This window comes from Nicotiana tabacum, chromosome 3, assembly GCF_000715075.1.
Source record: "Nicotiana tabacum cultivar K326 chromosome 3, ASM71507v2, whole genome shotgun sequence".
Taxonomy (NCBI): domain Eukaryota; kingdom Viridiplantae; phylum Streptophyta; class Magnoliopsida; order Solanales; family Solanaceae; genus Nicotiana; species Nicotiana tabacum.
In genome coordinates, this window is record NC_134082.1 from 181212075 (window position 1) to 181226768 (window position 14694).

The 14694-nt window shown below is 34.5% G+C and overlaps 1 protein-coding gene across 1 annotated transcript; it reads left to right on the forward strand.

Moving 5' to 3' along the window:
- Window positions 1-893: 893 nt before the first annotated feature.
- On the forward strand, window positions 894-8736 carry LOC107778070 (glyoxysomal processing protease, glyoxysomal). The gene is made up of 14 exons (XM_016598251.2): window positions 894-1253; window positions 1356-1402; window positions 1506-1692; window positions 2031-2078; window positions 2168-2248; window positions 2766-2909; window positions 4253-4375; window positions 4531-4634; window positions 4978-5063; window positions 5148-5242; window positions 5332-6073; window positions 7257-7443; window positions 7831-7922; window positions 8117-8736. Exons 1-14 carry the CDS (start codon window positions 1188-1190, stop codon window positions 8377-8379), a joined length of 2265 nt encoding a protein of 754 aa, XP_016453737.1. The 5' UTR covers window positions 894-1187; the 3' UTR covers window positions 8380-8736.
- Window positions 8737-14694: the final 5958 nt, after the last annotated feature.

Sequence of the window (14694 nt, forward strand, 5' to 3'; positions counted from 1 at the left end):
TAAGGAGGTAAAGTGAGTTTTACTCAACTTGATATAATAAGCTTATGAATATAGTGCTGCCAGAATCCAAATTTTCACATATTCACATTTGTCCCGTTCGTCTAAAGATTTTAACTTTGCTCCTTAAAAAAGGCAAAACTCTTCCATCTTTCAATTAACCATTTTGCGAATTGGGTAAGAAATTGCATGTTTAATGTATTCATCAAAATTAAAGTACGTAATCATGCTTGTTTTGTATGTTTTATTTTTGCGTGAAAATTTCTCTACACAAAATTTAAAAACAATATGTAATCATGCGTTGGAAATATCACGGAAGATTTTTGAAAAATAATTTCCCATAACTTCCATCCCTTTGCTAGAGAAGTCATTTTTTCTTTATTTAAAGAAAAAATACTTTATTTTATGTAAAATATTTTAGGCAATTGAATATGAGAAAATTGAGAGATATTTTCAGAAAATAATGTCTCCTTACCAAACACAACGGTTTTTTCATATTTTTTCGAGATGAATCATAAATAAGAACAAGAAAATAAAAGAGGAAAAACTATAAACTACTCAAGTACCCATTTGGACTTAATTTTTTTTTTCTTTTTTTCGAAACTAATTTTCAAAATATTGTTTGATTATGCATTGGATCGATTTTTGAAGATGAGTTTTAAGTTTGAAAAATTATTTTTATTACTTTTTCAAGTAAACAATATTTTTCCTTACAAAGTTTCAATATATTTTAAACGAAATGCATATCTAAACATAATATTAATTTTCAAATATATTTTTTCAACTTAACTTCAATTTTTTTAAAATTTTATATTTCTTATGTGCAAACGCCTAGCAAGTGGTAGTGGGTGAATTTGCCCTGTAATTCAAGTTCATGCACCAACAAGAAAAAAAACACATAGAAAAGGGGGGAAAACATTTTCCCTGCGATTCCACTCTAGTCAACCTGAAAGATACAAAAACAAAAAGAAAAGGGAAAAACCAGAAACAGGACAAATAAGTAAATAAATATTTAATACTTAGTAAAAAAGCTGATAGTTTCGCTTGCCTCGAAAGTGGTGAACCGCAATCCAACTGCCGTGGTCAGCCATCGCTTCCCGGCAACCATGTTTGGATTCACCAAATTATTACCATAATAAACTCCGATTCTTAAGTTCCCAGCGGCAGCAGACCCCTAAATTATTCTTGTCATGGGTCTTCCTGAAGTGGTTGATGTTGCCCGCAATTATGCCGTCATGGTCAGAATTCAAGGCCCAGTGAGTCCCTTTTCTTAAGCCAAGATACTGTAATTTTCAATCACTTTGCTTATTCTACTAATTAATTTTTGAAAAAATACAAATAAATTCTTCTTCTTGAAGGACCCTAAAGGCCTAAAAATGCGAAAACATGCTTTCCACCTGTACAAGTAAGTGATTTTACATAGCTCTCTCTGTCTCTATATTATAGTTGTTTATGTTATGTGTTTTGAACTGAAAGTTTTAAATTTGGGTTGTAATTTTGTGGTGTAGTTCTGGGAAGACGACACTATCAGCATCTGGGATGCTTTTGCCCAGTTCCTTTGTTAATGCTTCAGTGTCTAAGCAGATTCAAGGTGAAAGCAAGTTGCACTCTTTTGGAGGTCACTTCTTGGTTTTAACAGTTGCTTCTGTTATTGAGCCTTTTGTTGTACAACAGGATAGAGGGGACATATCAAAGGTTTGGATCTTTAGTCTTCTTTCAGTTGATAATTACTCCCTCTGTTTGGTTTCACTTTATATGATGGTGTTTGATTGGAGAAGGAGTTTAATAAAGAAAGAACCACTTTTGTCACATATTTAATTACATGTGTAAGAAGTTATCTAGTTGTCTTTAGCATGCCATGTCAATTCCTATAAGAGCATGCCATTAAGTGCAAAATGAGAATTACAAGATTAAAAAAATTCTATGTATAGAAAGGTAGGTTTTTGAATGGATGTAGTATAAAATGGAACAACATGATTATTTCTTTGTCGTTATGCTTTTTCATAATTCTTTTACAATGTACCATCTTGCAGGATAAGCCGGAGCTGATTCCTGGTGCTCAAATTGATATACTGTGGGAGGTATTTATTTGAGCCTACGGAAGAAAATACGTTTTTTAGGTTCATTGATATATTAAATTGACATTGGATGTCCTGCTCGTGGTTCACAGGGAGGAAATACATTGCAAAATGATATCAAAGTGACCAACAAAGAGGGTTTGAACTGGCTACCTGCAGAACTCCTAAGAGTGGTAGGATTTAGTAGGAGACTGAAAGGATTTTGTAATCTGAATGCTGATTATCATAAAACCTGTTACTTTATCTTATATATGTTTTTTATTTGCAATATTGAATTGATAAGTGCTCTCATTTTGATGCATGCATATAAATTCTAGTTTGATGTCATCTGGTGTTTTGTGCCCGTGCACAAAAGATTTTGACACATACCAAATTACCTTTAGAAGTTGTGGTTTTAAACATTTCATAACACTTCTATGGCTATAAGAGCATGTCATTAAGGTAAAGTGGGAAGTTTAAAGTTTTAAGATATTCCAAATAGAGAAGGGTTCTATTCTTTTTGGAACATACTAAAAAGGAAAGTGTGCCGTATAAAATGGAGAAGGAATACCTAGTTTTGAACTTTATCCTAGTTTTTAGCATGGGTTAACTGATCACTTTTATGGCTGGTGTTCTTCTTTGTCGCTATTTTGTTACTGATCTAACGTAAAAGTTGCACTTGACACCGTCTATTTGGTGTTCTTGCTGAAGGTTGACATCCCTGTGTCATCTGCTGCTGTCCAGTCCCTAGTTGAAGGTTCGTCTAGTTCAATTGAACATGGGTGGGAGGTTGGTTGGTCCCTAGCTGCCTATGGAAATTCCCGTCAATCATTTACTAACACTAAGCGCACACAGGTATGATGTTTCCTCTGTTTGGCACTTACATGCAGTAAATGTGTACCCAATAACAATCTCTGTACCTTTATGTATTAATGAGTAAATATGTAACCATAGTCTCTGTACTTCATCTATATATGATTGGTACAACCTATTGATAGATGTGTCCGAGCCTCTCACTCGCTTTCTAAATACTCCTGACACTATCTAGCTGTGTTATTATTGAATTAGGTGATTGTTTCATTAATGCATAACATAGTCATAAATAGGATTAACATGACAATACTTCCATTCAAAGATAATTAAATGTCGCCGAGACCAAGATAAGCCAAATTCTCTTGCATGCATATTTTGATTGGATGCTGTAGATCCTTGGTCATTTTTCATGAGCTAACTTCTGCTATGATCCCACTTTGTGGTTCAAATTTCAAAAGACTTCATCAAATAACTATAATTTTATCAGGCTAACACTTTAAAGTTCTATCAACTGAAAGGCATATCATTTATCATTCTTAAATAACTAAATAAATCAAGCACCTATTTCTTTTGAGCAGAAATGCCATTTTATTCCTGTCTTACGTCTAATCATGACCACTTTGCACTTTCAGGGTTCTGTTTTTTCTTCTCTTTTCTGGCATAAGAGCAGTATGGATTTGAACTAATATATGTTGCACACCACTTCTTCGAGTTGTGGAACATGCAAGTTTCCTCCATATATTTAGCATTAATTGCATTATCAGTTGAGTTGTTTCCAAGCAGAACCTTTTATATGTTCTGTAACCTCTTTTTATAGGAGAATAATGGAAATTCATGTAATGAGTTCCTTATTTCATGCTCCCTATATTTACAATAGAGTGACATCACATTGTTTCATGTCTCTACTCATGCCAAAATAGTTGCCTCTTTATCATCATAGAATGTCTCAACACCTAATTCCAATTCAAAGATTAATGATTGAATATCACCTTCCCGTGTCTGAATACAAGGTAGTCTACCACCCGTAAAACTTGGAGGCATTTCTTAAAATAATTCATATTAAGAACTCCAACTCAGTAAGCTACTCTGGTTACATATTTGTAATGGTATAAGCATTCGGCAGTGTTATTGGAAAGGAGCACATTTGAGTCTCACGCTGTCAAGTGCAAAATGGCATGACATAAGGAACTCTTACCATGGTGTTCTTCAACGGTGGCATCTCAATTGTCCCTAGTACTATGTTCAAGATGGCCCAAACAATTTTTGCACAAAGCATTCTAGTTTTCATAGCCAAAGGTCTATGAGATGCTAGTCTCAAAGGACCACGGAGATTGATTTTGTAGATTGACTATTTTTTAACAGGAACTGTCAACTGATAATTTCAGGTTGAGAAAATTTCTTTCCCAAGTCAAACTCCAATGATGGAGGCGCAGTCCAGCCTGCCAAGTGTGATAGGAACATCAACTACAAGAATTGCTCTTCTCAGAGTTTCTTCAAATCCATATGAGGTTTCAGGCTTTTACTGCACTAAGTGGCATCAAACTTGTGAAATGAAGCATGGCATTGCATTTTGCTGAATGGGCTTGCTTTTTTGCTGGTAATTTTTGAAAGCTCCATTTAGTAGGTTTTTGATGATAATGACTGCATAGGTATTTCCTTTCAGGACCTGCCTGCATTAAAAGTGGCTACCTGGAGTAGGAGAGGTGATCTTCTTCTGGGTATGGGTTCTCCTTTCGGTATCTTGTCTCCCAGTCACTTTTTCAACAGGTAGTTGCTTTGGTATTGTTTCTATCATATGTTGGAATTACAACTTTCTTGTAATCTTTCCATCCTTGCTTGTCAGCATCAAAATGTATGATGACTGAACATTTGTGCTGTGTTAATAGACTATCTGAATATGAAAGCACTGGTGTAATTCTTGTTGCTAGTGCTAAAGATGTTTTAGCTCATCTTTACTTGAGTAAGCTATATAAGCTGTATCTGGTGTATGCAGATGTTGTTCGATGATTATTTGTCTGCCAAGTTGTGATCATACATAGGATTAATATTCACTTTGATTCTTGTTACATCTCCTTGTGAAAGCTCAATTTGATCTTTTGTTGCTATACAGCATATCAGTTGGGTCCATTGCAAACAGCTATCCACCTAGTCCACAGAATAAAGCACTGTTGATTGCTGACATCCGTTGTCTCCCTGGTTTGAGCTTTTGCCTTGCAACTTTAGTTAATTAATCCTTTCCATCTTTGGGTACCTGATAACGTATGGTACCTTATGTTTCAGGAATGGAAGGTAGCCCAGTGTTAGGGGAACATGCAGAGCTTATTGGTGTTCTGTCTCGGCCACTCAGACAAAGGGCTACTGCTGCTGAAATTCAGGTAAACATTTCATAATGTGCTCTATGTTCTTGCTGAGATCTATCTTCACATAAATTGCTTTAATTTGAAATTGAAGCATTGGGTGGCAGATGGTGATTCCATGGGAAGCTATTACATCTGCTTGTGGTAGCCTGCTTAAAGAAGAGCTACAAACTAGGAGAAAGATCCATTTTGGTAATGGAAACCTAATCAGCGTTAAAAAAGAATCATTCTCCAATAATATTCAGGATGGACATGCCAATGATACTCAAGAGCATCTCCAAATAGATCCTGTTCCCCCATCCTTGATTGAGAAAGCAATGACATCTATCTGTCTTATCGCTGTTGATGATGGAGCATGGGCTTCTGGAGTTTTGCTCAACAAGCAGGGTCTTCTTCTTACAAATGCTCATCTTCTAGAGCCATGGAGATTTGGAAAAACATCTGTAAACGGTTCAGGATATAACACCAAATCTGATGTAGTTCTCATCCCTTCTGATCAATCTGAGCATCCAGGGGTTGAGAAATTTGACATTCAGCGTAGGAATAAACATTTGATTCAAAAGGAACTAAAAACTCCGCATTTCTTGGTTGACAATGAGCAATGTAGCTTTAGAGTTAACCTGGCAAACACAGGCAGTAGGACCATTCGTGTTCGCTTGGATTTTATGGATCCCTGGGTATGGACAAATGCAAAGGTAGTTCATGTCTCCAGAGGACCTCTGGATGTTGCATTACTACAACTTGAGCTAGTTCCAGATCAGCTCTGTCCCATTATTGTTGACTTCATGTGCCCATCCCCCGGATCAAAAGCATACATTCTCGGACATGGGCTATTTGGACCACGATGTGGTAAATCTTGCTTTAGATATGTTCTTGTCTAAATAAAAAATTTGTGCCTTTACTTTTATTTGGACACACGCATCACAGTAAATCTGAAATTTTAGAATATTCTACAAAATCTTTGTTTATCTTGAATTTCTCTCTCTTCCACCTTGCTTCTCTCGTGTTAAGAATTTGTTGAAGTGTCATTATAATCAATTGCAGGATTGGGTCGTATTATATCATTTTCATGTCCTTGTTACTGCTGGAATACTTGATGTTTCTTCCTTCACCAAATGATGACCATTTGATGACTGATTGAGTAGTTATGAGGTGATGTCGATGCCTCCGCAAGGGAACTTGAGGTGTCTTCCAGTGGAGAAATAGTAACCAGATTGGTCGGGAGGGCTCAAAACTGGGTAATCTTTTAGGTGAAGACATTGTTTATTGATACTGAATTTGATTTGTAGTCCAGGTTAACGTTTTGATCTTCCGGTTAAAAAAAATTGCACTTGTCAGATTAAGAATAGCGAGGTTGTTGTTGGGCTCAAACAAGGCTAGTAGAACAAGGAGAAAGGTAGACCAAATTAAAAAACAAAAAAGCGTTTTCTTTTCGTGGGCTAATAAAAGCCATAGGCACTAATTCAGATCTTCATCCATAAGAATGATCATATACCTAATACCTATGCTAACAAAGCGGAATTGGGGAATCAAATCTAGAGTTTTGAAGTCACTTATCACGAAAAGAGGTAAATTTCTGGAGCATTAAATTGATATTTTCTATGGTGAAAGCAAGTACAAATGATCAGCTTTAAAGAATGGGGTTTTAAAATAGGAAATTCCTGGTAACTCACTTAATCGAGTCGGCTGTATCTCAAGGATATTTTAATAGTAGCTTGGTTGTTGGAAGTGCTACTATTGTTTATTGATGCAATCTTAACTTGTCTGTTCCATCTTTTTTCGTTGATACAGATAACTTGTCTGTTCCATAACCTTTGCTGAACATAATTTTCTGGAACTGACTATCTTTGTGCGCCCAATAGTACTAAATCATGTTGCTCTGGAGGTTAAATAGCTTTTCATGTAAATAATTTTGTTAAGTTCTTTCATTTTGAACATGATATAATACCGTATATTTATTTCATATGTTTCATACCTATTTAGACATCTTTAGTTATATTTGTAATTTGTCTTACTTTTTCTTATAATATAGACTTCCTTCCATCTGCTTGTGTGGGTGCAATAGCTAAGGTAGTTGAAGCAAAGCGGCCTCTGCTCAACCAATCAAGTTTAGGAGGACATTTTCCGGCAATGCTTGAAACAACGGCTGCTGTACACCCTGGTGGTAGTGGTGGAGCTGTTGTTAATTCAGAAGGACACATGATTGCCCTTGTAACAAGGTAATTAACTTTTGGATGACAACTGGGGATGCTTATAATTGAGGATATTTCTTTTTCAGCTTATGTATATTTACATGTGTTTGTTCTTGAAGTTCAATCTAATGATATTGTGGTACACTGCGTCCTGGAGTACTTTGAGAAGTCCTTGAAGAAAGATATTCCTGTTTGAATGTATATTAATTGTCCTTACCAAAAATGTATATTAATTATACGCTTTGCATACAGGAAAAAAATAATGGTGTCCAATTTGAATGATCTCATATGGAAGATCTTTCAGTCATCTCATTTATGCTAATCTTCACATATCATGGTCTTTCTATAGTTTTTCCATCGATTAATGTCTTTCTTGTTGAAACTTCATGTCTTGTAGCTTTATTTTTGATGCAGTAATGCTAGACATGGTGGAGGGACGGTCATTCCACATTTGAACTTCAGCATTCCATGTGCAGCTTTAGAGCCCATCTTCAAGTTTGCTGAAGGTACTTTATTCGACTATTCCTGATACTTCCATTTTCAGATAATGGGTGGTTTTTTCCCGTATGAAGAATAAAAGCAGTAATCTTTGATCCGTAAGCTCTTAATAAGTTTCGCAACTCTCACGAAATCTGTTCCGAATAACACTTGGTAGGCACGATACCAACGTCTGATGTTTCTGTTTTGTTTTTCCTGACAGACATGCAGAATCTATCATTGGAATATCTTGACAAACCAGATGAACAGCTTTCTTCTGTGTGGGCATTAACTCCGCCTTTATCTTCCAAGCAAAGTCCCTCTATGCTTCATCTGCCAATGCTTCCTCGAGGAGATAGTGATGGTGATACAAAGGGTTCTAAGTTTGCAAAGTTTATAGCTGACAGCGAGGCGATGCTGAAGAGTGCAACTCAACTTGGCAAGGTTGAACGTCTTTCAAATAAACTCGTGCACAGTAAGTTATGATAGCGTACCCATTGGTCTCACAAACAAGTTAGATAGCAATAAGGCGCTACAACACTGATGCTTCAAACGCCCATGACGACAAAAGGATCACCAAAGACTGGAGCTATGTATCATAGAAGAATCATTCGAAGCTGGGATTGTATACCAAGATTCTTCGTTGTCATAAATGTTAGTTGCCTGAATGTGCAACCAGGGGTGAAGACATGAGCTTGTGATGAATAAGTGAAATAGATTATAGCCATATTTGTACAATAAATGTCAACTGTACGTATTTGATCTTGAGGATTTATTCTTTTATGTATAAATTTTGGGTGGAGGGGTGTATTTGCATTTGGTTTATGAGATAGTTTTTAGCTGCGCTCGGCTTCAAGGAGTGTTTTGACATTGTTTACCTCAAGCGAGAAGTTATGAGTATTTTCCGATCACAACTTAACTAGTGGAAACATTATTTATTGCATTTGAGACATAGAGATTCTATATTTCTATTAGTTAGAAAGATTGAACATTTCACATAGTTTTTACTGGAAAATGTCTAATATCAAATGTGAAAATGTTCTTGACTCCTTTATCAAGTCGGGCTAATAGCCTGTTTGACCAAGCTTCTCCGGTCCTTGAAGTACTTTTTTTTCAAAGTTGAAGTGTTTCGCCAAGCTTTTGGAAGAAAAAAAAGTACTTTTGAGGAGAAGAAAAAAATGTTTTGGAGAAGCAGAAGAAAATAGCTTTTCTTCAAAAGCACTTTTTTGAAAATCACTTTTGAGAAAAATACACTTAGAAACAGTTTTTAAAAGCTTGGTCAAACAGTAATCGTTGCTCATAAGTGTTTTTCAAATTAATTAGCCAAACACAATCTGCTTCTCACCAAAAATACTTTAGAGAAAAAATACTTCTCAAAATAAGCTGATTTTTGCAACTTGGCCAAACGGGCTATACTGATTTTTGCAGCTTGGCCAAACAGGCTATAAAACTCTCAAAAAAGTAAATATTAAGAAAGGGAAATTTTCGTTCCTATACCATATAGGAAACTATATTACCAAATATGTTCATAGTTTGCATATTACCCTTCATGCTAATAGTATTTCTACATAATATATACAATGCATTAAATAAGGAATCATTGTAGCTGTAGGATTCCTTATTTAGGCGCGCTAAAAAAGGAGAATTTAATATTTTCCAGATCTTCCACAATGCAAATCACGCACAGTAATAACTATCGTCGACTTCGTTACAAAATTTCCGTACTCTGTTTTGCGATAAACTCTGTTTCAACATTTTCTCTGATTTCACAAATCAAAATCGACAAAATCTTCTACAATTCTTCTGCAACAAAAGCAATTATGGCGAAAATACCAATTATGCTACAACTGAATGAGAATTGGGATAGCTATGGGAGATTTAAAGAATTCGAGGTCGACAACATTGTAGTCGATGACGATGCGAGTTATAGTCTATTGATTTTTACAATAGCACAACAATTAATGATTGATACATCCGAAAAAATTATAGAAATCAAATACATTGTCAACGAGCATTGTCCACCTAGTTCCTATGAACGATATGGGTGTTCGTGTATACATGGAGACGAAAAAGGAAAACAAAAACTTAGGATCATATCCGCTATATATAACTGTTCGCGATTTCAATATGGAATTGAGTATCACCAATGAGAACACAGTTGCAGGTGTGTGATATTATTTTTTCTATGAAATTTTGGTACATTGTCAATGGACTACACTTTATCTACATTTTATCTACAAATAAACTACATATAAATATCAGTATGGATTTCTGAAATATTTACAAAATTTCTACATTTATTCTACATTAAAACTACAAAAAAATTGAAAAATTAATATGAAATACTGAATTTCAACCTTTCTACAAATTATCTATAAATTTTCTACAAACTGGTGATAACAATATTTATATTTATTTTCATGCAGGTTCGTCTGGAATACTAAAGTTACTTGATATGCCAACATCTCCCATTATAGAAGAATATGAAAGTATAATAATAACATATAGTACACCAAGTTCTATTGAAGTAGGACAAGTATACCAAGACAAGGAAACAATTGCAACTGCAATGAAGCACTATTCTGTCATGCACAAGTTCCAATTCAGGGTTAAAAGATCTAGTGCTAGAAGGTATGAACATATGAATAGTCAAAGATTATTATTTTTTGGCAAAATACATAGTTTACCCATCGACCTTGCAGCGAAATCCCTATTACTCACTTTTCGTTCATGGATAATTTTTTACACACTCAACCTTTTAAAACATACCACTTTTGTGCTTGACCAATTTTTTCAGACAATATGAAAATCACGCCCTAATAGGGTCGTAACACGTGTCCTCGACTTTAGAAAGGAAAAAAATATTAGAAATTACGATTAAAACCCATCTTCTTCATCTTCCCATTTTATATCTTAAAAACTATTTTTGTTGTCACCATGTTGTTTGTGAGAAAGTTTACAACAATACCAAAATTCAACCACACTATCTAAACAACTAGTCGAAAACAATCGACCAACAAATTGAGTTCAATAACTCAATAATCAACAAGACCCAATTGAATTTTCAAACTTCTTCGATATCCAATAATGGTGGATTCTAGATTTTTTCACAAAACCTTCAATACTATTATTAAAGCTTTTAAAATCTATCACAAATAAATAGTTTTCATAATATTTGGACAATAAACCAACGAATTTCGCTCAATTTTAGATCTAAAATTTTATGTTATTTCAAAAAGTCTATTTGGGGAAGAAGATGATGGGGAGGGTAGCCTGAGGAAGAAGATCAGAGGGAGGAGGAGGTGTTCTTGTGGGGAGGGGAGACAAAAAATTGGATTTTTTACGGGCTTCACGCGTTTTTTTGTGTGTAAACACGCAAGTGTTATATGGTCAAAAGTGGTGTGTCTTAGACACATTTTTGAAAGGTTGAGTGTCTAAAAAGTTTCCCATGAAGGAGAGGTGTGTAACAGGGATTTCGCTCTAAAGTTGATGGGTAAATTATGTATTTCGCCTTATTTTTTAATTTTGTAGTTTATTTGTAATTTTTTACTTCTTCAGTTTTCGTTGTGTTTAACAGAATTGTAGTTGAATTGTAGTTATGTTGTATATAGATTGTATAATGTGATCGTTTAAGCTAAAATAGTTTTTTTTTTAAATATAAATTTTAACCAATTGTTTAAAATGTATTTATTTTGTAGCTACTGGCTGATATGTGTTGGTGAAAACTGTACATAGCACTTCAAGGCAACTAGCATAAATGATTCTGCAATGTTCAAGATCAGAAATTTCGACAGCCAGCACACATGCTCTTTAATGGACAATACATTCATACAACGCAAACCTTCTGCCATGGTAGTTGGTAGCATGATTATTCCAAAATATTATGATCCTAAGACAATTTACACCCCAAAAGACATTCAATTTGACATATTGTCTGAACACGACGTGAATCTAACCTACATGCAAGCCTGGAGAGCAAAGGAAAATGCTTTGCAGTTTTTGAGAGGTCATCTTGCTGACTCCTACAGCAAATTGCCTAGTTATTTGTATATTATAGAGAAGACTTATCCGGGGTCTGTAGTGAAATTGAAGAAGACATACGATGACTGTTTCTTGTATGTATTTGTCGCGATTTGTACGTCAATAAGTGGTTGGGAATATTGTAGGCCAGTTGTAGTAGTTGATGGGACCTTTTTAAAGTCAGCATACAGGAGAATAATGCTAATAGCCAGTACAATGGATGCAGCAAGTACTGAAGTTTTATTTGTAGAAATATTGTAGCTTGTATGTTTTTTGTAGTACTTGCAGATTAATTATAGATATATTGTAGATATATTGTAGAATAGTTGTAGTTTGTATATATATGTCTTCTTCTGCATTTTTACTGTAGCCAATTAATTGCTTCTTGCCACATAATGTAGGTACCATATTATCATTGGCATATGTTGTTGTTGAATCAGAGAATGACGCATCATGGAAGTGTCTTTTTGAGCAATTCAAGCTCGCGTATGGTGAAAGACCAAATATGTGTTATTTCAGATCGGAACAAGAGTATCTTGAAGGCAACATCTATTGTTTATCCCGGCATGCCACATTATTCTTGTATGTGGCATATTTGGACAAATATACGGGCAAAGTTCAAGAAGGGACATCTTAAGCTAATTGAATTATACTTTGCCACAACGCAGTCATACACACTTGATGAATTTAATGAAATGATGTCAAAGATTGAGGAGATTGACCCCCTGTTAAAGCATACTTATACGATATTGGATATTATAGATGGTCTCGAATACATGCTACGGTGAACAGAACTTGATCTATGACATCAAATATTGCAGAGTCGTTGAATGTTGTAACAAAATATGCAAGAGAGCTGCCGATAGTAGAACTATTAGAGTATATGAGGACCCTTCTTGAACGTTGGACGAAAGAAAAATTATTGAAAGAAAAGGGTACATTCACATACCTTGGATACAAATTCAACAGAGAGTTGGATGACAACAGAATATTGTCGCACAAGCTTAGAGTAAGATCTGATTATTTATTGAATCAAATTCATAAACAGCACAATGTAGATTTTTTGTATATATCTTGGTTTTAACCGTATATGAATTGTTTTTTCGTTTGCAATGTACTCGTAGGTGAGGCTTCAATAGACTACATCCATACAGTAATAGATGGTGTGAGGCGCTATATTGTTTGTCTTGAAAACAAGAAATGTAGTTGTGGGCAATTCCAGCTTGATGAACTACCTTGTCCACATGCTTTGGCTGCTTTAAGACAAAGGGATGAGTCTTTTGAAGAATATTGTTCTCCTTATTACACAAGGGTGAACCTCTTGCGTACTTATGAAATACCAATAAATCTGTTGCCTGATGAAAGTAAATGGAATGTGCCACAACATATAACTGAAGAAGTAGTAAATCCACCTAAAGGAGGGAAAAGGCAGCCAAGAAGACCTTAAAAAGAAAGATACAAAACATATGATGAAATAAATTCAAAGAAGTACAAGGTTTCATGCGGCAACTGCGGAGGAGAAGAGCATAACAAAAGATCTTGCAAGAATGCACCAAAAAGAAATAAAATTTTATGTTGTTAACAGAATATTTCATAAAATTTGTTGGTTAGTTCTGGATAACAGATTTTGATGTGTAATCATTGGTTTTTTTAAGATAATAATGTAGTTAGTTAGGATTTTTCTATATTGAGATAATAATTTCATAGATTGATTTGTTTATGAATGTTTTCTATATATATAATCTAGAACTTTTTTACTATATATGGAATCCTTTACATAGTTGTTAATGTGTTTTTGTAGTTTATCTACAATAAAACTACAAAAAAAAGTACATGGTTTTTTTTAAGATCATAATGTAGTTAGTTAGGATTTTTCTACAGATTTTTCTATAAATCTGTAGGAAAATAGTTAAAAACTTAAAATATTGTAGATGAAGTATTGTTTACATTCAAAAAATGAATATAAAAGAAACAAAACATACTGTTAAAATAATCTACAAATTATCTACAAATACAACTACAAAAAAACTACAATATTTGTAGCTGACATAATATATAGATTAAAATTCAGGTAGAAAGAAGCTTTATGGTGAAAATAATGTAGATCAGAATAACTGTATAAAATTTCAGTTGGAAAGGATTTAAATGCTAAAAATAATGAAGATCATGTACTGTAAAGATTCAACAAGTGAATATAAACCCAACAAAATATTTCCATTGAACTACAATACTGGATAAGAAAAAAGAAACAAAGGCTACTATAATTGTAGCACAAGTCCACTACAATTAAAACATAATAAATTATTCAAAAACTTGTCTACAATCTATCTTATAAACTAGCATCAACTACACAATTGTACTACATGTTCCATTCAAAATATTACAACTACTTCTTCTTTCTCTGGGCTCGTGTTTTTTCATTCAAAGCTGGTGCACCTTTCCTCCTTGCCAATTTGCCTGTCACCTCACTATCACTAATTGCCCAAGCTCCTGCTTCTTTCTAGCATAGTCCCAAAGTAGCGTTCCATAGCGTCTACGGTGTTGGTCAGAAAGGTCTTCTGTTGGAATTGATAATTCTCCAATACTAACATACTCTGCAAAGGCAGCACCAAATACACCACAATCGCTGCAAAAGATAAAAAAATGTCAATATTTACCAAACCATCAGAAAAAAGGGGTTAAATGTATAGAGAGAAAGAAGCTTTTTGTTACAGTGATCCTTCTTTTTGCTGTGGTATCTCTCTGACGATCCACTGAATGTTAAGAGGGTCGGTAATAGCT

Coding starts and splice junctions, on each gene's coding strand:
- LOC107778070 (XM_016598251.2), top strand. CDS start 1,188: ATGGGTCTTCCTGAAGTGGTTGATGTTGCCCGCAATTATGCCGTCATG. Junction 1,254..1,355: donor TGGTCAGAATTCAAGGCCCA/GTGAGTCCCTTT, acceptor TTCTTCTTGAAG/GACCCTAAAGGCCTAAAAAT. Junction 6,074..7,256: donor GCTATTTGGACCACGATGTG/GTAAATCTTGCT, acceptor CTTATAATATAG/ACTTCCTTCCATCTGCTTGT.